This window comes from Pelodiscus sinensis, chromosome 16 (assembly GCF_049634645.1).
Source record: "Pelodiscus sinensis isolate JC-2024 chromosome 16, ASM4963464v1, whole genome shotgun sequence".
NCBI classification, from domain to species: Eukaryota; Metazoa; Chordata; order Testudines; family Trionychidae; genus Pelodiscus; species Pelodiscus sinensis.
In genome coordinates this window covers 2753337-2777327 of record NC_134726.1, presented here as the reverse complement: position 1 = coordinate 2777327, position 23991 = coordinate 2753337, and the positions used below count along the sequence as shown (strand labels likewise).

The 23991-nt window shown below is 52.5% G+C and overlaps 1 protein-coding gene across 8 annotated transcripts in view; it reads left to right on the top strand.

Moving 5' to 3' along the window:
• Positions 1 to 23991, top strand: part of DNAAF8 (dynein axonemal assembly factor 8) — a 114590-nt gene that overhangs the window by 69071 nt on the left and 21528 nt on the right. For all 8 annotated transcript variants that reach the window (XM_075899066.1, XM_075899063.1, XM_075899067.1 and 5 more), the window contains 9 exons: positions 1007 to 1322; positions 3383 to 3489; positions 8373 to 8527; positions 12225 to 12369; positions 15665 to 15796; positions 16602 to 16796; positions 18298 to 18624; positions 20564 to 20626; positions 23860 to 23913. In XM_075899066.1, coding sequence (XP_075755181.1) covers positions 1007 to 1322; positions 3383 to 3489; positions 8373 to 8527; positions 12225 to 12369; positions 15665 to 15796; positions 16602 to 16796; positions 18298 to 18624; positions 20564 to 20626; positions 23860 to 23913 — 1494 coding nt within the window. The remainder of the gene's footprint in view (positions 1 to 1006; positions 1323 to 3382; positions 3490 to 8372; positions 8528 to 12224; positions 12370 to 15664; positions 15797 to 16601; positions 16797 to 18297; positions 18625 to 20563; positions 20627 to 23859; positions 23914 to 23991) is intronic.

The window sequence follows — 23991 nt, the reverse complement described above, 5'->3', positions numbered from 1 at the left end:
CTGAAAACTGGCCTTTGCTTGAACCGTGAAAAAATACAAATATATTTCTGCTTTCAAGTATTTTCAGCCTCTTCCTCCTTTATTTATCTGTTCTGTAGTGCCTGAGATCACCCTTCCAGTTCATCTGCATGAATTCATGTCAGCAGTTCCTAATTCTCATGCTTCAGGCCTTCAGTCAGGCTGCTGCAGGGATCAGGAAGGGTTTTTTCCCTCAAAATGTGTTTTGGGTTTGTTCTTATTTTTCCCCCTTCTACTGCAGCATTAGTGATGACCATCGCTGGAGATGGGACACTGGGCAGGGTGGCTGGTACCCTGAGATGGTGCAGAGAATTCGCTTAGTTAAACGCATGGCCAGTGGGTCTTGTTCACATGCTCAGGATCAAACTGATCCTGAACTTTAGGGCTGGGAAGACATTTTCCCCCAGGTCATATTGGCAAAGAACTAGGAGTTTTTGCCTTCCCCTGCCGTATGGGCCACAAGTTGTTGTTAGGTTCATCTGGGTATATCTCACCAGCTCAATTTCCTGCCATTATAGGGGCCTTGGACACTGGTGCACCCCTAGCCCTCCATGGCACCCAACAAATCCTGCATCTTGGCAGGGGTTTAGACTAGACAATGCTGGTGGGGGCTAACTAGGTGAGGTTTAATTTAATCAGCCCTAATTAGACCTGGTTGCGTGGAGGGCTCAGGCCTGCTGCATCTCCTCCTGCCTGAGCTGCAGGCCAGTGGGAAAACCTGGGCTTGCGTGTGTTATTGCAAAGCATCGGCCCTGCCCACACAGGGGAAGAGATCGCAGTGTAACCGGCAGTGCCAAAGCAAGAGCCTCCAGAGGTGGGCAGGGACCCAAGGAGAAACAGCTGGCAGACTGGAAGGGGTGCTGGAGAGGCACTGATCAGCTGTCAGACATCTCGGCTGAGTAATGAACTGAGAAGAGACCTTGAGTGGAGTGAATGAGCCGGAAAAGGGAGATTCCAGGCATTAGTCACATGTGTTTATCTTTCACAGACAAGCTGCCTTCTGCTTACGCTCCAGAGGCTGGCAAGGTACCCCCTGTGCTGGCTTTAGGTGTGAGAGGGCCGAACGCCCGGAGCGCCTTGCAAGATATCATAGGGCCCTCGGATCCACAGCTGGCCCGCATGACAGACGGCAGCTCCATCAATGCCATCTACTGCAGGAGCCACGCTGAGCCCCTCGCCTACCTGCCCCACACAGACAGCCGCGTGCACAGGGAGCTGTGCCTCTATTTCGGAGGGAGAGCATGCTGGGAGGAGGTGCTTCTTGCTGGTGTCCAGAATCCTGCCTGCAAATATAACAAAACCAGGTGACAGTCCCGTACTGCCGGCCTGTGCTACATGGGCTTTGCTTCAGGCCCTCCTCTTACTGCACTCTTCCCCAGGCTGAAATGTCCACTTCCCTCCTTGCCCTGCAGATTCCCTGACAGGCTCAGACACAAACAACCCAAGGTGGGGAAGACGTTTCAGTCCTGTAAGTCTAAATGGCAGGACACGCTGGTGTCCCATGAGGATGTGTCAGTCCCATAGAAGAGATCCGGTTGGGGAGTAGAGCACTACCCCTCTCTCCACAGTGGCCTCTTGAAGTCACATCCCTCTGATTGTCCCTTGGAAGCAGGGTGTAGTGGGGGCATCCACCCCACAGAGCAAGCAGCTGGGATGTGAAACTCCCCCTTCCTCAGTCCCTCTCTTGGGTCTCTCCAGGCAAGGGGAGAGTTGGCTCCTTTTAATGTTTCCTGATGAACTACATTGTGCGGAGATTCCCCTGGTTCAGAAGTCCCATGTAAGCCCTGAAAAGTCCCTTCTGAAGCTGTGAAAATAGAGCTATTGCTGCGACAGCGGGACGAGAAATAGACAGCACATGGGCCTAGCATTGTCTCTACACTGAGGCAAATTACATCCTCTCTGAGTTCATGCCCTTGCTCATTAAGGGTTGTTTCCTGCCGTAATGCTGTCTGGGGGTATGTCCACACTGCAGAGTTTTTCCAAAAAAACTTCACTTACGTCCACACTGCAATCGCGTTCTTTCAAAAAAAAATGGAAAGAACAGAGGGGGCTTTTCCCAACATCGGTAAACCTCTTTCTACGAGGAAGAAGCCTTTTTCCAAAAGAACTCTTTTGCCACTCTGTCCATGCCACTCTGTCCATAGTAATCATGGCTTAAATGCGAGATAGCGTCCATTCAGTGTGGACACTATCTGTCGAAAAAGCAGATCGCTTTCTTGATGAGCTTTTGCTGTGTGGATGCTCTCTTTTGGAAGAAGTTTTTTCGGACGATCTCTTCCAGAAAAGCTTCTTCCAGAAGAAGCCTGCAGTCTAGACATAGCCTGACCGAATTTAGCTCAGCATGATCCTTATCACTGAATCCAATTAACATTTCTTGGCTTTAAGACTGAAAAATTTTCCCTCTGCTAAAGGGGTTTGGTTTGGTTTTGTTATGGGTCCTTCCCCCCTTACCAATAGGAAACCCCAGTGTAACATAGCGACACAGTGCTAAGAGTTTGGTCCAGCTGGAGTGCTTCACTGGCAAGAATATAGATTACATCTCCAAGCTCAGCTCCTTAGGAGAACCCACAGCCCTTCCTGTCAGCCTCCTGTGCATTGAAGACCTCTCAAGGGAAGGGGGCAGGCGCGCTTGCTTTAGCAGTCCGTGCGTAGCAGGCTGGCCCCCATGATTCCCAGATTCCAGTTGGCACTTCTGTTAGTCCCTTGGCCTTTGAAACCACAACATGGGCAGGGGCGGCCCTAGACTAGCTGCCAGCAACTGGCGCCCTAGGCAAACCATGCAATCGGCGCCCCCACCTCCAAACCCCTCAATGATATTGCGCCACCATTTGGCGCCCCATTTAACTTGGCGCTCTAGGCGACCGCCTAGTTTGCCTATATGGACGGGCCGCCCCTGAACATGGGTTTGCCCTGTTGTGCTTTGTTCCCTTCTGGAAGGAGGGAAGGGAGGAAGGCATATTGGGTATTTCACTGCCTTGGGCACCACTGCCAGGCCCAGTTTCTAACAGCTTTGAAAGTGCTTGACCCAAATTCCAGTCTGATGAAATATTCACCAGGCAGTAGCAGGTTTGAGATATCACAGGACAGGAAGGACATTTGAGCTGTGGCCTGGCATGTCTCAGCTCCTAGTTGACCACGTCGCATTAGTCACTTTTGGTTGATGAGAGCGAGCTGGAGAGAGAGGCTGCAGTGAAGGAAAACATCCAGTCTGTGTACAAACCTCTGTGTGCTCCGTACAGACAGGGGACTGAAGTGGCACTTCCAGGAAAGCGGTTTTAGAAAAGCAGCCTCCCTCTCCTTGGGGTTAGTGGGCAAAGCTGTAAGAGCCTTTCCCAGCTTTCACTAACTCTGCTGTTCTCCTCAGGCCTCAGAGTCCAGTCTCCAACAGAGCCACTGTTGACCAAGAGCGGGCTGATCTCCAGGACATGGCACCATCCAGGCCTCCAGCAACCCTGGTCTCGACCACCAAAGGTCATTTCTGAGGAGCAAAGCTGGAGATTTCACTCGCAGCCCAGACTCCTTCCTGCGTAGCCGAGGGTGTTACTGGGTATCTTATTCCTGCCCCATATGTCCGTGCCGTCCCGTCCCAGTGCGCACCTCAGTGCTGGGCCCTGGCCACAGGAACAAGAGTCGGGAATTAGTGTGTGAAATGGGGCATGCTTCTTGCCCAGTGTGAGGCAACCAGAGACTGGCCTGCCCCCACCCCCCGCCCTGTCCATGTGAGTAGCTACTAGAGGCCTGCTGTCCAGATACTGCTCTCAAGGGCCTAAGCAGTGCAAGGTTTCTAAACGCTTTTGCTGTCCAACATTAACCGGTGATCAAATGGCTTATTTTAGGCTTTGGTTTTACTTGGTGACTTGGCAAACTCCCAGAAGTGCTCATTCAAGTTCAAAATGGATTGATTAGAAAGAACAAGGTATCAAAACAGGCATTCAGAGTGGAACTGTGGCTGAATGATTGTACAAAACCAAACCTTTAAATCCTTTCTCCATTTGGAGACCAAATATCAGTGACTCTTATTTTCAGAAAAGCCTTTGATATTTTACTCTCAGAACCGGTGTGTCCAGGGCATTTCCTTTTCCTGTTCTGAACGAGCAGACAGACCAAGGTGGAGGAGCAGATAGAAAAGCAGGGGGAGATACAGCTTCTGTTGGTATTGTTGGTATTTTCTGGTATGCTGGCCTGCTGGACAGTTACAACCTGGCTAGCAAGTTGACCACAACATCTGCTGCTTGGATCCTGGTTTATGATCTGATCAGTGATGTCATGTCATTGAATCTTTCTTCTTAGACAAGCAGGCTGGGATGAATACAGCTTTGTTGGTGTTAGGATTTGATGAAAAGCCAAGAGAGTGAGAGTAGGATAGAAGGAGGCGGGTAGAAAATAACACAAGGGAAAACAAGCAGGATCTTGTGTGCTTGAAAACAAAATGTCGTGTACAAGATCATGGTCAGCTGGCCTTCCTCTCAGAAGAAAACCTTTAGATGAGCATTTGTTGAGATCTGGGATGCCAAGTTGGATAGGATATGAGAGGGGGAGCCGAAATGAACATGTCTTCTTTCCATGTCCCTTTTTAAAAAACTCATAAAGGGGAAAAGTAGGCATCATAATTCATCCTCCTCGTTATTTTATACACCAATTAAGCCTGATATCCATTACATCAATTTTGTTCTAGTCACTTCAACTGTAGTAACTTCAACAGTCCTTGGATTAATTCAACGTGGAATTTTGTATTTAGCCCCATCCAACTTCTTTATTTGGATACAACATTCACTGTTGTAAACAATTTGATCTGCTTTTTTGTGGTTATTGTAACATTTGACAAGCTTTCACATACTTTTTACATTTGAACTCATAATAGGGGCACCCTTTGGAGGTCCAATTGTCACAATAGGTCTCCTAGACCCTGCATGAGGGAATCTAAACCAGGAAACCCTTTATTCCTAGAGCCTGATCAGTAAGGGCACGTCTACACCGCAGGGCCAAAGCTGAAATAAGCGTAGCTAAAGTCAAAATAGCTTCATTCGGCTTTTGGCGCTGTCCACGCAGTAGAAAGCCCGAGGTGGAGCACTCTTCCCCTCACTTCCCTTACTCCTTGTACAACGAGGGTTACAGGAGTCAGAGGGTACGTCTACACTTGCTCCCTATCTCAAGATAGGGATGCAAATGTAGCCGACCGAAATTGCTAATGAAGCGGGGATTTAAATATCCTGCACTTCAGTAGCATAATCTAGCTGCGTGCTATTCTGATTGCCAGCTGATTCGAACCAGGAAGTGCGCTCTGGGCCGTATTAGTTCGAATCAAACCCCTTGGTTCGAACTAACGTTATTCCTCATTTTTTGAGCAGTAACATTAGTGCTCTGGCAGCCTTGCCCAGGAGCGACAGCCGCCTGGGAAGTGGGCCCAGAGAGAGCCCTGGGGACGCTGGGCTCAGGAGGAGAGTGTGTGCGGCAGATGGGCCGTTGGGCCCCATGGCTGCCTCTCCAAAGGAGGCGTGCCTTTGAGTGTGCTAGCCCTGCTCTCTGGACTAAGACTGGCTCTGCAGGGAGGAGCTGAGGGGCCTCGGGTCCCTCCAGCCAGCAGTGAGAGGCCAGGAAGGACAGGGAAGGAGAAAGATGCTCTGGCATAGAAAAGAGGAAATGAACTGGCCAACAGAAAGAGGATTTGAGGGGGTTAGAAATGGGAGCTGGGAAGCTGCGAGGGGCAGAGAAGGCGAGGGAGAGGAGGAGGGGAAGGGAGGGAAAAGTCAAGAAAGGAGGAGGCCTGCCTTTGAAAGCCTCCGTGTCGGCTTGTGTGTTCGTGCCAGTGCCTGGCAGGCCCCCTCCGCTCCACGCTCGGGGGTGGGGAGGGAAGCAGGTGGCGGCTGTTGCTAATGGCCTGAGCCAGATTTCCTGTTTCCCTCTCATTTTATGGCCACTGCTGATTCATGCTCGATGTGGGCTGCTGAGCTGCCCCCCGCGGCAGTTCCATCTGCGGTGGTTGGGCTCAGGAAGTGGCCTCAAGCTTTGCTCTCCCAGTGGCTGGTGCATCATGCCCCTGGAGGGAAGAGCACACAGGAGTAGGGGAGCCAGGAGCCACGGCGCTCCCTGGGCGTCTGCCTTGGGACAGGCTCGTCCCACCTTGTCGGGGCTGAGCCTTTCCAGCACTCCCTTCTGGCCCAGCCACTGGACCCACCTCTCCTCTGGCTCTTTCAATCCACTGCTGCTGGGCTAGCCAGGACGCTCAGCAGAGGGGGTGAGGGCGGCGGAGGCTGTGACATGAATGCGCTCTCTGGAAAGGCAATGCGGCTCCTGCTCCCAGCCCCACGTTGGAAACACTGTGAACAGCAGCATCTGGATTCCCGATGGTGTCTCCAAATCCTCGTTTGAAACGACGCCATCAAAACTAGACCTCTGTGGGGAGGAGGGAGTTCGGGGGAGGGAGGAATAGGGACATCCCTTCTGTGCTTCAAACTGTCATCCCCCCTCTCCTCAGAGCAGAAGCCCCAGCCCTCTTCCTTGGGGCAGGGTTATCAGTTAACCAGCTGTAGGACCTTCACTCCATTCTTCTTCTCCTCTCCATACCCCTGTGGGTTCTGATATTGAACCTTTCAAACCCTTAAAGGCCCATTCCCACATGGTGGGGTGGGGTGGGCTGACCACTAGGGGCTCCTGCCTTGAAGGGGCAGACTACCCCATCAGACATCCATACAGAGTGGACAGTGCAGCTGCCAGTCACACTACCTGAGAGAGACTCGGTGGGCGAGGGCTGTTGGAGAGAGACAAGCTTTTCAGCCACACACGGCTCGCCTGCCGCTATTGAACCGTAGCAGAAACACGTGTTCGTTTTAGTCCTAGATTCATTCCAGAAGGGTATTGTTTTAACTAGAGGGGGCTCAGAACCTCATCTGGACAGCCAGGCCCAACCGTAGATCCACACTGGCTTTGATCCCACAAACTAGCCCTTCCTGACACTTTGCAACACACAGACCCCCCCATCTCCTCGTTTCACGCGTATTGCTTCTTTCTTCATCGCTGCTGGTTTGGTTTGGAATTCTTCCAGTCACCGTGGGATAAGGATGTTGGAAACCCAAAGGGAATCACAATGGGATGCAGAGCCGTCTGCTTCCAAGCTATCCATGCACAGCGGTTGAAGTCCAGGGGTGAACAAAACCAGAAGCAGGTGACTGTTCAAAGGTCAACACATGCTGGGTCTTTAGTCCAGCTCCTGGAAGACAAATGTCCATCTCACAAGAACCACAATGGCCATTTCTTGCTGGCGTGCTCAGCAGCGATAGCTGCAGTGATTGGGCTCTGAAGACAGAACTATTCCTCCCTGATCAGGGCATGTTAGCAGGGCGGTACAGAGAAAACCTCTCTAGAGCTGACATGTTGTATGGAGCCTCCTCCTGGCCTTTCACAGAGGGCAGGTTGTTTCATGATTACAGCAAAGGGCTAGGAGAACAGAGGGCCAGTTTGAATCCAAGGTGAACCACTGACTCCCTCTAGCCATGCCTCAGTAAAGTGAAGAAGGAATGTATAGATCACTAGAAGATGTACCCAGCATTGCTCAGGTCCTTAACTTAAATACATTTGTTTTTCTTCATCTAAATCATTGTTCTGGGATGGAGGGGTTCAGTATGCAGGCTGCCCCAGGACAACCCCAGCCCTCTCTCACCACAGCAGCTTGGGGCAGGCAAAAAGCACCAGTCCGTAGCCGCTATAGCTGCAGTGGGCACAGCCAGGGGAGAGGTGCATGTCCCCTGGCTTGGGGGCAGACAGGAATACAGACGAACTCTCTGAAATATATAGTAGATAGTTGTCCCTTTCTCCACCCCTGTCCCTTGCTGACCCTATGGGATTATAGCAGCCCCAGTCCTCATCTCTGGCCCCTTGCTGCCCCCTTCTGGTCATTCTGCGGTATGACTCCCTCCTACCAGACTCCTTCCTTTTCCATTTTATGAGAATCAATTGAATTCCAGGCACATCCCATTGTCCTGGCACAACCAAACCCTGACTTTGCTTTGAGGTATGCTAAGAGGAAGCTGCCTACCAAATTTGGTGGTCCTAGCTCTTGCCGTTTAGAAGGAGTTCTTGAACAAATGGACTCACAGACAGACAGGTGCACATTTCTAAAATCTGTAGTGAGACACCTAGACAGACCCGAGTCACAAATGTTTCTGTGATTTTGGTGTAAACCCTCTTTTCCTGGACAGCTGCATGCAGGTGTGATAGGGGGACAAGCGGTCCTGTTGACTGCAAAATGCAGTGTCACCATCTGGATTGGGCTGGCCACTTCCATGAAGTTTCCAGGAAAGATAGAGCAGCTTCCATGAAAATAACTTGATTCCCTTCTCCCCTTTGCATTGATCCAGGGGATGTCATTGTGGTCGTGTCGCCTGCTGTGCCACCCCATGCATATGGGGATGTGATTTCAGTCTGTTCCCAGAGAGGGTTCACTCTGCAGGGCATCAAGCAGCAGCGACTGTCTCCCAAGCGAGCCATCATGCTCAGCATGACAGCAAGTCAGGTAGGAACCAGAGGGCCACTAGGGGAATGATCCTGACTGTGTAAAACGGGCATATCCAAGAGTGCACCTGCTAAAACCTGCAATGGGTCAGGCCGATTCCAATCCCAGGGAGGTTGATTTTGGCATGACTGTCTGACCTCTTGCAGGCTGGGTTCCTAGGATATTGAAAGCCTCCCAGAATACCTCGGTGGCTGGTGTAACATAATTGTATTGTGATGATGAGTTGCGATATTGAATAGATAGCAGGGTTAAAACAAAAGGAAGTTTTTCTTCACACAGCACATAGTCAACCTGTGGAACTCCTTGCCAGAGGATGTAGTGAATACCAGCACTTTAACAGGGTTCAAAAAAGAATAAATTCATGGAGGTTAGGTCCATCAATACTTATTAGCCAGGATGGGTAGGAATGGTGTCCCTAGCCTCTGTTTGTCAGGGCTGGGAATGGGCGACAGGGGAAGGATCACTTGATGGTTCCCTGTTCTGTTCATTCCCTCTGGGGCATCTGGTATTGGCCACTGTCAGCAGACAGGACACTGGGGGTACGTCTAGACTACACCTCTCTGTTGACAGAGAAATGTAGATTAGACACGTCGAAATAGCTAACAAAGCAAGGATTTAAATATCCCACACTTCATTAGCATAAACATGGCCGCCGCTTTTTTCCAAAATGGAGCTTTTTCAAAAAAAATGGCAGTCTAGTTGCGGATCTGTTGAAAATAAACCCTTTTTCGAAACACCCTGTATTCCTCAAAAGATGAGGTTTACAAACGTGTGCTGTGCCATTGCATTAGTCCATCACAGCCAACTGGGCCTCGAATTAGCTTGCACTTACTAAGGGAAATCATCGTTCCTGTAGCGACAAGCATGCTTCACCCCTGCTGCAGCACCGTGGGTGAACTCTGCTTGGGGCTTTCTTAGGCTCGTTACCCTTTTACCAGCAGCCAGGATTCCCCACCTTCTGACATCATGTTCCTTAGCTATGAGTGGCACCTCCAGTTACTTTCAGAGCTGAGCTTCCCTTGTGCTGGAAAATCCCATTAAAGCCCCTCCTACCTGGCAGCTGAGAATATGCCATTGTGAAAGTCAAACATGAATTTTGCCATTGATTTCAGTGGGAGCTGGCTCATACCTTAAATCTATACATCACCGGGCAAATTCACTACTGGACACATTAGTTGAACATAAAGTGTTGGGGGGAAAGTCAACATGGTTTCTGTAAAGGGAAATCCTGCCTCATTAATCTACTAGAATTCTTTGGGGCGGGGACAGGGGTCAAAGTACACTTACATTTCCAGAAAGCCTTTGACAAGGTCCCTCACCAAAGGCTCTTAAGCAAAGTAAGCTGTCGTGGGATAAGAGGGAAGGTCCCCTCATGGACTGGTCACTGGTTAAAAGGAAACAAAGAGTAAAAATAAATGATCAGTTTTCAGAATGGAGAGATGTAACCAGTGGTGTCCCCCAGGGGTCCATACTGGGACCAATCCTGTTCAACATAGTCATATATGATTTGGAGAAAGGGGGTAAACAGGTGGCAAAATTTGCATATGATACAAAACAGCTCAAGACAGTTAAGTTCTAAGCAGACTATGAAGCGCTACAAAAGGATCTTTCAAAACTGGGTGACTGGGCAATACAACGGCAGATGAAATTCAATGTTGATAAATGCAAAGAAATGTACATTGGAAAACATAATCCCAACTATACATATAATGTGATGGAGAGTAAATTAGCTGTTACCCCTCAAAAGAGATCTTGGAATCATTGTGGATAGTTCTCTGAAAACATCCACTCAATGTGCAGCAGCTGTCAAAAGAGCAAACAGAATGTTAGGAATTATTAAAAAGGGGAAAGCAAGTAAGACAGAGAATACCTTGTTGTGTCTATATAAATCCATGGTACAGCCACATCTTGAATTCTGCGAGCAGATGTAGTCTTCTCATTTCAAAAAAGATACCTTGGCATTGGAAAAAGTTCAGAGAAAAGCAACAAAAACGATGAGGGGTTTGGAAAGGCTGCCATATGAGGAGAGATTAATAAGACTGGGATTTTTCATCTTAGAAAAGAGGAGACTAAGGGGGCAATATGATAGAGATCTATAAAATCATGACTCGTGTAGAGAAAGTAAATAAGAAAAATTTATTTATTTGTTCCCATAACACAAATAGGAGTTACTAAATGAAATTCATAGGTAGCAGGTTTTAAACAAACAAGGAAGTATTTCTTCACACAATGCACAGTCAACCTGTGGAACTCCTTGCCACAGGATATTGTGAAGACCAGAACTTTAACAAGGTTCAAAAGGAGCTAAATAAATTCCTGTAGGATTGGTCCATCAATGGTTGTTAGCTAGGATGGGTAGGAATTGTGTCTCTAGCCTGTTTGTCAGAAGCTGGAAATAGGCAACGGCGGGGGGATCGCTTGATGATTTCCTGTTCCGTTCACTACCTCTGGGACACCTGGCATTGGCCACTGTCTGCGGACAGGACACTGGGCTAGACGGATCTTCGGTCTGACCCAGTCTGGCCGTTCTTACACTCTTAGGGTATGTCTACACTACCCCGCTAGTTCGAACTAGCGGGGTAATGTAGGCATACCGCAATTGCAAATGAAGCCCGGGATTTGAATTTCCCGGGCTTCATTTGCATAAGCCGGGCGCCGCTATTTTTAAATCCCGGCTGGTTCGAACCCCGTGCCGCGCGGCTACACGAGGAGTAACGGTAGTTCGTGCTGCGTGTAGCCGCGCGGCACGGGGTTCGAACCAGCCGGGATTTAAAAATGGCGGCGCCCGGCTTATGCAAATGAAGCCCGGGAAATTCAAATCCCGGGCTTCATTTGCAATTGCGGTATGCCTACATTACCCTCCTATTTCGAAATAGGAGGGTAGTGTAGACATACCCTTATATTTTTATCACTATGAAGAGGATTTTTAATCAATGACTGTGTCATCAAGAGGATGCTCCTCATGTGTCATATATAACTGCATAACTTCATGGTTCCTCACATCTCTCATAAATTAATCCCCTTATGTACAAAGAGCATGTATTGCTGTAGATTGGCAGGGTTCTCCTATGATGGTGCCAGTTGGCAAGCTTTTTATCTGCTGCTTTGTGTAATCTTACATTGGGTGCAGCTGAATGCGTTTGCATTTGGCATTGTCAGATCTTAGTCGAAGGAAGTCAAGATAATCATTAAAACAGGGCTTCCAAGCCAACTGAGATAGACAGGAGTGAGCCTAGGCCTGCACTGTTCACACCAGCCCAACACCCAGTGATGTAAGTGAGATGTTTCCTTGCACAGGGAGACAGCCCTTAGTAAGTCCTGTGTGCACACGGCAGGGTAAAGGGGACGTGGGACTGTAGAGTGGGGCACTTTCTGGTTTACCAAGAAAACTCTGCCCAAGGAGCTTGTTTGCACCTGATTGTCTTCAGACCTCAAGAACCATCCCCCCTCGTCCTCACACCGTACCAATACAAATATCGCTGGCTTCCAAAGTCTTGTGAAGGAAGGTCCCTAAATCCTCAGGCTAGCACTGAAATACAAATGGCCTGATTTGCCCAGGCGAGGAGCACCCACAGCTCCCCTGGGCCTCCTGAGATCTGCGTGCTCAGCTTCCCTGCAGATCAATGACTTGGAAAGGGTGGACTTAGGAGACTAGCAGGAGGTTCCCATGAGGATGTGCTGGCCTGTGTCGTTTCAGGTGGCTGTTTTTTGCCCTAACAAGATTTCAAGTGCCGCGGAGAGATCCTCAAGAGAAGACCTTCCTGCTGAGCCACGCTTGCACTGCCTGATCCTACTGCTGCGGAAGGAGAATGCTGGCCATCATGTGCCTGCGCTGGTGAGAGGTAAAGCCAGTCCTTCCCAGGTCCCCCAGGGAAGGGCGCTGGGATTCGGGTGTGCACCACTCCGACCGGGCAGCCTCGTTTCACAGCTCCCCGGGTGGCAGTCAAACTCTTCCACATCTTCGCCCCTGACCGTAGCTTTCAGTAAGGAGGATGCATCACCAGGCTTGTGTGTGAATCAGCCTCCACCATTGGATCCACATTCAGGGTAGCAGGATAATCAAGCTGCATAGTAATTTGGTCTTTAGGCTCCAGTCTTTGGACTCCTCATTGCCCAGATAATCATGGTGGCCAAAAGGACCCATCTGCCACTGCACGAGAAGTTAGTGCTCCATCCTGTCAGACTCAGACCTGGCCCCTGCCATCACCTATTTGTGAGTGACCCCAGGCTTCATTCCGCGCCTGGGAATTCATATTTTAAGGCCAGGAGAGACAGGTAATCTAGTCTAACACAGGGCAGAACATTTCGCCCAGCTCCCCGTACCACGCCTGGTGTTCGATTAAAGCGTCTCTTCCAGCGAGGCACCCAGTCTTTAGCTGACAACTTCAAGAGCCGGAGAATCCACCGGTTCCCTCAGCTGCTTGCTCAGTGGTTAATCATGCCCCTGTTAAAGAACTGCACCTTGTTTCTCGTTTGAATGTGTCTGGCTTTCCCTTCCAGTCACTGGCTCTTGTTACAGCCGCCTGCGCTAAGCCTGAGCTGTTAGTACCAGGCATTTTCTTCCCTTGAAGGTTGATCCAGCGCAACCAGGTCACCTCAGCCTTCTTTCTGATAAGCTAACCCGACGATCTTCCCTTGCCTTTGGTGCCGCGAGGCTGGGTTACACCAGGGGAGCAGCTGGTGCTTTGGGTTCCAGCGGTTGGGCCGTCAGGACTGGCTCTTTGTCCCGAGCACAGCGCAGTTCTCGTCCCTTCTCTCTGCCCTGGCCCCTTTTCCATTTCTTTTCAGGCAGGGCCCCTGGAGGCCGGTTATTTCCACATGGCTCCAATACGCTCGAACCTCTGTAATCCAGCAGCCCTGGGAAACAGGGAATGCCGGATTAAAGATTTTGCCAGGCCAGGGAAGGCGCTATGGGGTCTGGGCGTGAGGGGTACAGGGTGGGGCACTTACCAGACACCCCACTCCCAGGAGCACATGCAGCTCTATGCACCCTGCCGCTCCCAGGCGCCAGCGGGGAAAAGCTGCAGTGTTAGCATGTTGCTGTGTTGACGTCCCCCAGCAGTGCAGAGCCCCTTCCACCTCTGGCCATGGGTATTCCTGGATTGGGGGCACCCAGAGCACAGGGGTTCAAGTGTGATCGCTTTTCTCTGTGCCCTTCTCTAGCGTTATCCACCCTTTCCAACCATGAACTAAACATGTTTGTAAGGAAAGCATTATTATCCCAGTTTAACAAATGGGGAAACTGAGGCAGAAGGACGCTCACTGACTTGGGCACCATCACACAATAAATCTGGTGACTCATACGTGTTTCATCTGCATCATCCATTCGTCACTGTTCCTTTATTCCTCTATAGTATTCCCCTAGCCATCCCGCCCTCACTTGGACCCTTTTCTTTGCAAGATCGGACCCTGTGTTCTTTGGGGCTGGGTGCTTGACAATGTCCCCTCACTGCCTATCCCAGTTTGAGAATTCCTCTTCCTCTCTCTAGTGTCTTGTTTTTCGATTGTGCACCATATCATGCTTGAAAATGGAAAACCATCCATCACAGCTGTTGCTGCAGGAAAGACGTTTGAGGGTCAGAATGACTGGACAACTCCAAAGACTCTTTCCCTTGTTTCCAATGAGTATCGCACACGCTCCCTGAAAACATGCCCAGGTGTGACTGATTGATCAAGGCAGACTAATTGCTGCACTGAATTGTTTTCTGCCTGCATGCCTGTGGAAAGTTACTCGCTGAAGAAATGTGGTTCCTGGCCTTTCTAAGGGAATTTGAGCTAATCGTTCTCTTTGAGAAGGTCCCTGAGAATATGTAGCATTTACAGCACTTGAACAGAGCCAAGCAGAAACTGGCACAAGGAACCCTTTGGGAAGGTAAAAGATTGCTGCTCAAAAATGCATCGAATCGAACCCCAGAAGGCAGCCCTGCGATCTGCTCGTCTGACCTCTTGCATAATCCAGGCCAGAGAATTCTCTGAAGCAATTCCTGTCCGAACTGGGGCAGAGCTTTAGGGAAAACGTCCAGATCTGATCACACCAGATCTTTTTCATCCTTAGACCAGCTCTGCAAACATCCTTCCCTGTGGTCATGATCAATGCTTGGAGGATCAGGCCTGTGGTCAGGGCTGGTGCCTGACTCCAAGAGCCTTAGTCAGGGATCAGACGCCAAAGCCAGGGGTCAGAACCCCAAGCCAGAGTCTAAATACAGAAGCCAGGTGGGAGGCCAAGTCCAGGTACCGAAGCTGGGGTCGGGATCGGCCTTGGCGTTCAGGGCGGAAGCCAGGGCTCCAAGTCAGGGTTGGAGTCTGGGAGCGAGACAAGAGGCAGGTCCATCCCTGTAGCTGGCTGGGGAGTCCACCTAGTTGCACGGACACTTCCTGGGGCTCCTCTTGGTCTTAAATAGGGTGCCTGGGCCAATCAGAGCCATGTGGGAAGCTGTCAGTCTGGTCTTCTGAGGTGCAGCTTTCTGTGGTGTTTGCCTCCCCGGGGTCCCGTGACAATGTATCCAGCCTTCTCCGGCTGCCGGGGCACCTGCCTCCTCTCTGGCCTGTCTGCAGAACCCCAGCCCTGCCCCCTTGCATGGCTCCAAGCACCGACCTCGGCTGGCGGCTCCTTTCTAAGCAGCTTGTGGAGCAAGCGGACTGTCTTGTCCAATGAGCTTTAGGTTGGCCCCCAGGAAATGCCAAGCTGGTACAAGGCCTCGACTGAGCAGTCCAGCGTTGCCAAGGAGCAGCCGGCCGTGCCTGGTGACACGGCCTACTTACTTCCCGACCGACACAGAACGCAGAGGCTCCTCGTTCTCCGTGGAGCGGGGCAGGTGTGGGTTGCGAATGCTGGGATGTTGGCCGCAAGGCTGAGAGTCCTTCTAAGAACGGGAATGGCCCAGCCAGCCTTTCCAGCCGTCACTGAATCCTGCTGTAAATGAATGTGGCTTGCCATGCTGGCGAGGCTGCTTCTGACGCTGTGTTTTACATTCCTTGGGCGAACTCGCCAGCACCCTTATTAATGTCTCCGTCAGAGGAGCCTGGAAATAGGACCCAAGGATAGGTGGCAGGACGAAGCGCACTCCCACTGAGCCGAGCGCCGACGGCATGCACCGGGAATAGTGTGTCGGACTCTGTCTGTCGTTCTGTCCCTAGGGCTGATGAAGGAACTGGCAGAACGGGGCCTCCTTGGGGAGCTACGAAGCAGCTTGCCACTCAGTGCTGAACTGGGATCTGCATGGGGTATCCACGTAGCTCCCTATACCGACAGCCTGCTGCAGACGCTGGGTAAGTCCGAGTGCCGCTGTTCCAGAGCGGGACCCCGAGGTCTGCCAGAGCCTGGGCTCTTTACGGGGAGCTTTTGTGAGCCAGAACTTTAGATCTGGTTCATTGTCACCAATAATGGACTTAGCACTGGCCTCTGAGACCTTTCCCGATGCTGCTGGTTAGTGACTCCAGTCGGACAAGTGGAGTAAGGTGCTACCCTGACAAAGGCAGGGAGGCAGAGAGGAACACCTGGCTGGGGGCAGGGTCTGGGAGCGAGGAGTCTTGGGCTGGAACCATGAAGGAAACAGACTAAGGAGGGGGCTGGAATCTAGGGGCCCAGGAACCCCATCTCAAGGGGGCTGAGGCATCCTGGCCCTGACTCCTGTAGACACATCACGTCTGTGCTGCGCTGTGTCCTGGAGAAGCAATAAACCCCCCGTTCTACCGGTGGGCGGAGTCTGTTCTTGCTGCTACGGGGCTGCAGGATTGGAGGAACCCCGACTCGCCGTCACAAACAGATACTGCCCTGACCAGATATAAATATCTAAACGTCAGTTAGAGACGCAATCCAGCCTTTCTAGCTCTGGTCGGTTTCGGGCTGGAGAACGATTCCCTGCTGGTGTTGTGCAGGTCAGCCCTCGCTATAGACCAGCGTGGGACTGTCGCCAGACACTTGCTGATGTCCTACTTGTGTATCTGGGGGCTGCTGCTCCTAGAACCCAGGCTCTGTTATTCCCTAGAGGATGAGTCAGTCCCTCCATGTTCAGAGAAGGGGGAAGCTGTTACCCTGGTTAACTAGGATTGTTGTTTTGATCTCCCTGGGCAGGAGGCAATCTGAGTGCAGTGCCAGACTTGGGTATGGTTCCTCTGGATCTTTTATGCCGCCGAAGCTACGCCTCGGATCCTGAAATGGAACAAGTTGTCATCCTGACTCTAGTTGGGAAGGAAGCCCTGAAGAGTGCTGGCCATCTTCTGTGCCACATCCTTCGCCCTGGCTGCCAGAAGCAGCCTCCGAACTCCGGTGAGTCCTGCTCTTGGGGAAAGGTTGGAGGCCTAGGCCAGCTCCGTTCTATCCAGCTCCTCTTCTCAGTGGTTTTACTTAGGGAAAGGAGTGATAGGGCCTGTCATGGGGCCTGCTCTTCCTCATCCTTAGACGCCCCACGTGCCTCTCAGACTCTCTCTGTTGAGTGATTTGTTTACATCCCCGTCCCCCACTAACACGATACCACATACAGTGTCTCTCCTCCTTTAGCCCTTTCCCACAGGGCTCTCTCTCCACCCAGTGCGCTGCATGTACTGGACTCCCCCCACTGCATCCTTTCTGTGTCGTCCTCATATCCCCCGCTGCTGGACTAATTCACTCTCCCAGCCTGAGCATCTGACTAGCCTGCACCTCCCCAGCCAGCCTTTTTGGGAGGAGCTACCTCGGAACACAGCAGGTCCATAGATGTGCTGATTAACCTCCCTAAAGGCACCAAAGGTCTGTGAATGTCAGCGAGTGATGACCTCATCCATGGATCACGATTCAAAGAACATTTTGGCCCAGATGGGCACCTTTTGATGCAGGGGGTTTGGACCAGTTCAGGGGAGTGGTAAGGCTCAGGCTAGCTCATATGTGTAATCGGAACCAGTTTACCCATCCCTAGTCTTTAGCAGGCAGGATGGCTCTACAAATGGGGAAGAGAACAGGGGAGTCAGGAGACCTGAGTTCTAGTCTAGCTCTGCCACTGATCTCCTGTGTAACCATGGGCATGTTACATCACTCCTCTGTGCCTCAGCTTCCCCATTGGTATAATGGAGATAGTGACTGTGACCTCCTTTGTAAAGTGCTTTCCAACTGTAAAGTACCATAGAAGAGCTAAGTAGTATGATTATTGTGTTCTACTAACGGGAAGTAATTACGCAGAAATTGTTACGGAATAGAAAACAATGTATTCATTAACATCAGGCCAGTTTGGCAGCCTGGCTCCTGCTGAGTAGCACCTTACCCGGAGAGCCATCTGGAAACCAATGGGAGGGCTCGCAAAGGAAGATACTACGCAGGCGTGCCAGGGTGCCCAAATCTAGCCCATCGTAACTTCAGCAACGTACAATTATGCACTGAACCCCAAACATCTTGCTATCCAGCAAACAAGCCTAGTTTGCAAACATAACAATAGTTAAGCTATTCCAGTGACAAGTCAGTGTTACAATGGCGCTTATTACTATAATTAATATCCCTTAAAATGAAGCATTATCAGAGTGGTTACAGAGTATCTATAATTATATGCTATTCTGTGTCAAAGCACTTAAATACCCTTGGATTCCCAACATATAGTTTCACCTGCTCTCCATTCTTTAATCACTTGATCTCCGTGTCTCTGCTGATGAGGCACAAGGTTTGTTATTTGCTAGGGAGCCCGTTCCTGGCTCGATTGTCAGGCACTGTTTGAATATGCTCGGTTTCGCCCTGGCTGGAGAATGGGGCAGCGGGGAGACACGCGCTACCACTTAATAACGAACAGGTCTCTCTTGTCTTGCAGAGGGACTTGACCCTGGGTTTGAGCTTCTGAGCCTCAAGTGGCTGCCCCGTCTCACGCGAAGTCAGGCCAAGGAAGTAAGCCCCTTCGAGGTGGGAGACACCTGCTGGCAAAGAAGCCTCAATATGCTGATGTCCAGCCCAGCTCTCGTCTGTGCGCTGCGCAGGGTCAACGCCTTTGGGGTTCTTGCCGAGACTCTGAAGAAGCTCAGGCTTCTGGGGGACAAGCAGCGCATGGGCACCGGGGACCTGCAGAGAGTCATGGCCTTGACTCCAGAGACGGCCTTCAGGCAGGCGGCTCTCTTCTTCTCCGACAAGGAGCTCGTAGCCGGTAGGAGTTGTTACTGGGAACGGCCTTTGCAGCTAGGCAGACCCTGGGCTGCTTACGCAGTGCAGACAAAGGAGCCTTCCACTGTGGCTTCCATTCAAGCAGGAGGAGACACACACGAAATGGGCCAGTTCTGCACGTAGGTGCATGTCCAGTGAAGTCACTGGGAGCCGAGGCACCGGGAGGGAGGATTTGGCCCTAATAGTCTAACACAACTGTGTACCTCCATTGCGCCTTTCCTCGGAGGCTCTCAAAGCACGTTCCACTACTGAGTAGCCCTTACAACACCCTGTAGGCTAGGGGAATCGGCTTCTAGCCATTTTGTATGCTTCTGTTTCAGAAACCGAGACGCGGAGAGCCTGTATGACGTGCTGAAGGGCTTCCAGTAGCAAAGCCAGGCACAGAACCTAAAATGAGGGGCCCCAGCCTTTTTTTCTCATAGACTCATAGACTTTAAGGTCAGAAGGGACCATTATGATCATCTAGTCTGACCCCCTGCACAGTGCAGGCCACAAAATCTCACAAAATTTTCTAACTCCCACACCCAGTCCCCTGTTCTAAGCACTCCCTGCCCCCTGCCCCATAACTGATCGCTTTGAGACTCACGGCAGAACATGGGTAGCCATCCGCTCCACGACTCCTGTTGGGTTTGACCGTGCAAAGTAACAGACACGCCAGGGCCTGGTGTCCCGGTGCAGGCAGGCTCCTTGGGGCCTTTGGTTAGCATTTCTCTCTGAACTAAAGGAGAGCAGCTCATGGAAGATGGATGGTGCTGTTCCAGAAGCTCCCCACACATGAATGGTGCATGCTGGCACTAACACATCTGTGCGGGAAACCTGCCTGTTTCCTTCTGTGGGAAGGAGTGTGCCTCCCGACCTACTAAAACCGAATCGCTTGGCAAACTGGGCTCTTGCATTCAGAGGGGAGGCCTTGGAACAGCCAAACTTGGTGCTCGCTCCATTGCTTAAGAACATAATAGCGACCAGACTGGCGCAGACCAAAGATCCATCCAGCCCAGTATCCTGTCTGCCCACAGTGGCCAATGCCAGAAGCCTCAGAGGGAGGGATAGGATGCAGTGCTGAACAACTTCCAATGGGAAATCCATCGGCACATCCCTACAGGTCTAGGGAAATCCTGAGTCCCAGCACCGAAAGGGTAAATAATCCATAATCACATATGCTGTCACCTCATGTGCACATCACACCCAGGGCATCTAGAGAGGGGCACGTGTATTGGATGAGGCAAAGGTGTCAAAGTTCCATAGACTCATGATAAATTCCTTATGAGTTATAATAACCCTCTGGTTCTTCCTGTCGCTGCCCGTCTGCATTGCTGCTGACTCAAGTTCCCATGCACCTGCCTGTGCTTGTGCAGCGCACAACAGTGCGGCAGCCCAATCGAATAGCCGACGTGAACTGTGATGATGTCCAAAGTGTGTGCACGTGCTCCTGCGAAGATCTGCAAATGAGCTATACAGATGTTCTGTGTGCAGCATGGAGGAGCACGAGGAGGGGGAAAGGGCGGGGAGCCGACAGCTCAGCTAGATCTCCCCAAGAAGCCATGCGAGCTGATGCAGCATTGACCTGCCTTAAAGCCCTGGTGCACGAAAGGTTCAGGGCTGAGAGATCAGCCAGCACAGGGAGGGGTGGTTCAGATGCCTGTTTTCCCAGCTAGGCCATTGTCAGGGTAGAAATGAAGGAGAGAACCTGCAATTAACCACGACGCCCGCAGCCAGCAGGAATTCTTTCACGGGTCGCTCTGAATTCTTTCCTCCTCCTCCGGGGTCTGTGTTCTGAACAGCAGTTCTTCCTGGGGTGGTTGCAGCAGGGTGAAGGCCACTGCTATTGCCATGGCACCTACAGCTACAGGCCCAGGCGCAACAAGCCGTCGGGGCTGCCTCCCTGGGATTAGTCACAACAAGCACATCTCCTTCCCTTGCAGATTGCACTCGCCGCCCTGCTGGGAAGTACCTGCCACCCGCTGGCAGAGGAGCCCGGGCTGAAGGTAAGACCAGACGCATGGGTCAGTGATGCCCTTTGTGCAGAGTTTGCTCTCGGATGATCCCCTGGTCCTGAAATACGGCAGGGCCATTCGGTGTTTACTGAAACCGTTGTCATTGTGCAGCCGCTGGCCCTACCCACCCCATGGGGTTAGCAGCCCCAGGCTGCCGTGGGCGGACCCCTGTGCTTCCGGAGAAGCTGGGCAGGCGGTAGCATCACAGCCACTCTCTGCAAGGGATGCCAGGATGGGAGCAGCTTTGGTGAGCAGAGCAAGGGCCATAGGGTCCCGCTGTGGAGGACGCTGGCGAGTGTGCTGGCTCACACCCTCTCCTTGACCATGACCCCCCTTCCCCTGTCATGGGCTCCAGGCTGCTGGCCCAGTGGGGGTTGTGGCTGATTTGATCACTGCAGCCCTTTCACTGGCTGGTGCCAGCATGAGGGGCTCACCTCTGCTTCCAAGGGGGGCGGGCACTGACTGGCCCTTGCTCTTGATTTCTGTTACAATATCATTTGGCTTGACCAGCATTGGGAGTGGCCACCAAAATGATTCGGGGGGTGGAGCACGTGACCTACGAGGAGAGGGATTTGGGCTTGTTCAGTCTGCAGGAGAGAAGAGCGAGGGGGGATTTGAGAGCAGCCTGCGACTCCCTGCAGGGGGGTTCCAGAGAGGAGGCGAGAGGCTGGTCTCCGTGAGGGCGGGTGGCAGAACGAGGAGCAATGGGCTCAAGTTGCAGTGCGGGAGGTCTAGGTTGGAGATTAGGAAAAGCTGTTTCCCTAGGCGAGTGGGGAAGCGCTGGGCTGGGCTGGGTCCCCGAGGGAGGGGCTGGAATCTCCATCCCTAGGGGTGTTTGTCCCGGCTTAACACAGCCCTGGCTGGGATGGTTGAGTTGGGGTTGGTCCTGCTTTGGGCAGGGGGCTGGACTCGACTCCCGAGGTCTCCGCCCGCCCTGAGGTTCTCTGATTCAAAGAGTGCTGCAGATGGAGTGGAGCATGGAAGGCAGCCTGTGCCCATGAAATGGTGCTGGCAGTCACCAGCCTGGCTGACTGCAGGAGAGCAACGTACAAGGTCCAGATTTGTTGTCTGCTCACTGACCATGGAGTGGGGGCGCCTTGCACCCTAGGGCCCCTCTGGTGAGAGCTCAGCCAGCCCTCCTGTCTGTCCATCTCTGAGAACTCTCTGGTGCCCAGGCCCACCCATCTTTAATAGGCGTATCCTCACGTCCTCATGCGAGGCAGGCACTGCTGTTCTCCCCACTGCACAGATGGGGAACTAAGTGACTTGCCCACGGTTGCCTAGGAAATCTGTGTCAGAGCTAGGACTTAAACCCAGATTCGCCAAGTCTCGGCCAGTGCCCTAATTGCTGGACCCCTTTCCAGTCTTCATCCTGTCCCAGGCAGACAGGCAGTCCCATCTAGGGCTGTCAAGGAGTGTGGGGCTTCCAGAATACCCCAGAAGGGAAGAGGTGCTTGGGGATGGATGACAAAGGGTCTGTGGGGAGGTGCCATTGCCAGTGCGGGTACAATGTCCATGTGGACACTGCAGCATGAGCAGCAGGGCGGGCTAGCCACCCGTGCTCAGACCCAGGGGTCAGGCAGACCTAGAGCTAGACAGCTCTGGTCGGACATACCGGCTGTCCACACCACCCCATAGAGTGCACGAGCTCTGCCCCTGCCAGGCATCACCTCCCCCACTGCAGTGCAGATACATCTGCTACCTACTCCCTCTTCACATGCTCCCAGAACAGAACAGTGGCCATGGCAAGGAAGGGATGCGGCGGCTGGGCAGCTCCCAGGGAAAGGCTGCGGGAAGCAGCAGTCACGTGGATGGGAGACTGCACAGACTCCGAAGCGGTGGGGTGATGTCTGCTGCTCGCAAACAGAGTTTCCTTTTTAACTGGGTGTCAGGCATGTTCAAGCGGCCAGGCTGAACGCCAGGAGACTGACGGCCCTGTGCTAAAGGCGAAAGTTACAGGCCTCCCCAGCACCGGCTCAGTGGCGGGAAGGGGTGTTCCAGAGGGGCCTGTGGGGAGTTCAGGCTCCATGGCCCCTGCCGAGAATGCCGAGAGAGGGGCAACCGGTTGGTTTGTAACCTCTCTACTGTAGCTGCACTGAGAGCCGTGAATTGATTCCATCAAAGCCCCTTTCCCTGCCACTGCCCGGCCCTTGCGCATCGAGACTGGCCATCAACCACTAGCCTGGAGGTGGAAGGCTCCGTATTGCCTTGTCTGTCCCTTGGGGGGTGTCAGTTTTATAAACGCGAGCGTTAAGACGCCTGGATGTTTGGGAGTCGCTCCGACGGACGTTGTGCCCGGAGCACAGTCCGCTTCAGCTGGCGGGCCCGCTGTGTCCTAGATGGCTGAGAGGCTCAGAAGCGTCCCGTCACTGGGCGGTGCCCCATATGCGTGTGACATGCATTCGGGGGTGGGCACAGCGCTGGAGCTGCTTGGCTCTTCATGGGGTTCCAGCCCTCGGGACCCCAAGTGGCATTTTTCATGCCATTGCCAGGCTGCATGGTGACTCAGTCTGGCCGCCTGGCCGGCCTGGTTTGTACGTTACCGGAGCCCTGGGCAGGACATCAGAGTAATCCATCCGGCGCTTTTCTTTGGGCACTGGAAAGCAGGGCCCCAGGGAACTCCCCAGCTCACATCAGGGGCTCTGGACTGGACGGGGGTCACAGAGCCAAGCCCTGTCATATTTCACTGGCTGTAAGGGCGAGCAGCAAGGGGAGGGGCAGGGTCTAAGGGGAGGGGCAGTGCGAGGGTGAGGGCTCAGGAAGGAGCCATGCAGGTGTTGGGTGTTGATGGCCCCTCGCTTGTAGGAAGCTTCCTCCGCTCCTGGTTCACATGTAACTCAAGTGGGCCTTGAGCTTCCTGTAGCTGCCCCGTTATCGCCCAGCAGCGGTGCCCCGTCAAGCGGGAGAAAACATTCGCCCGCAGGGTCTCCTCGTGGGGCCTGACGGCCTTTTGCCCTGGCCCCTCCGGTGGCTGGCAGTTGTCCCTGGGAATACTCCCCATTCAGCAGGCCCATGTTAGACCTGGATAGGATTTGTGGGTGCTCAGCACTTCTGAGTCCCAGCCCCGTGTGTGGGGATGGGCTAGCTGAAAACAAAACCTGCGCCGTGAAGGGCGCCCACCATTGTAACTGCCACATGCTGCAGTGCAGCAGAGAGGGCCACGCTCCTCACCTGCGGCCCACAGCAGCGCTCACCTACCAAGTCCCTTTGCTGTTCTTCTCCAGGGGCAGAGACTCGGAGAGGCCACGCAGAGTCGCTGTTCGCCTACATGCAAGCAGGTGAGGGCAGGCTCTCTCCAGCTCACTGGCTCACGTGCAGTGCTAGGCTGCAGATATCCATGGGGAAAGGGCCTCTGT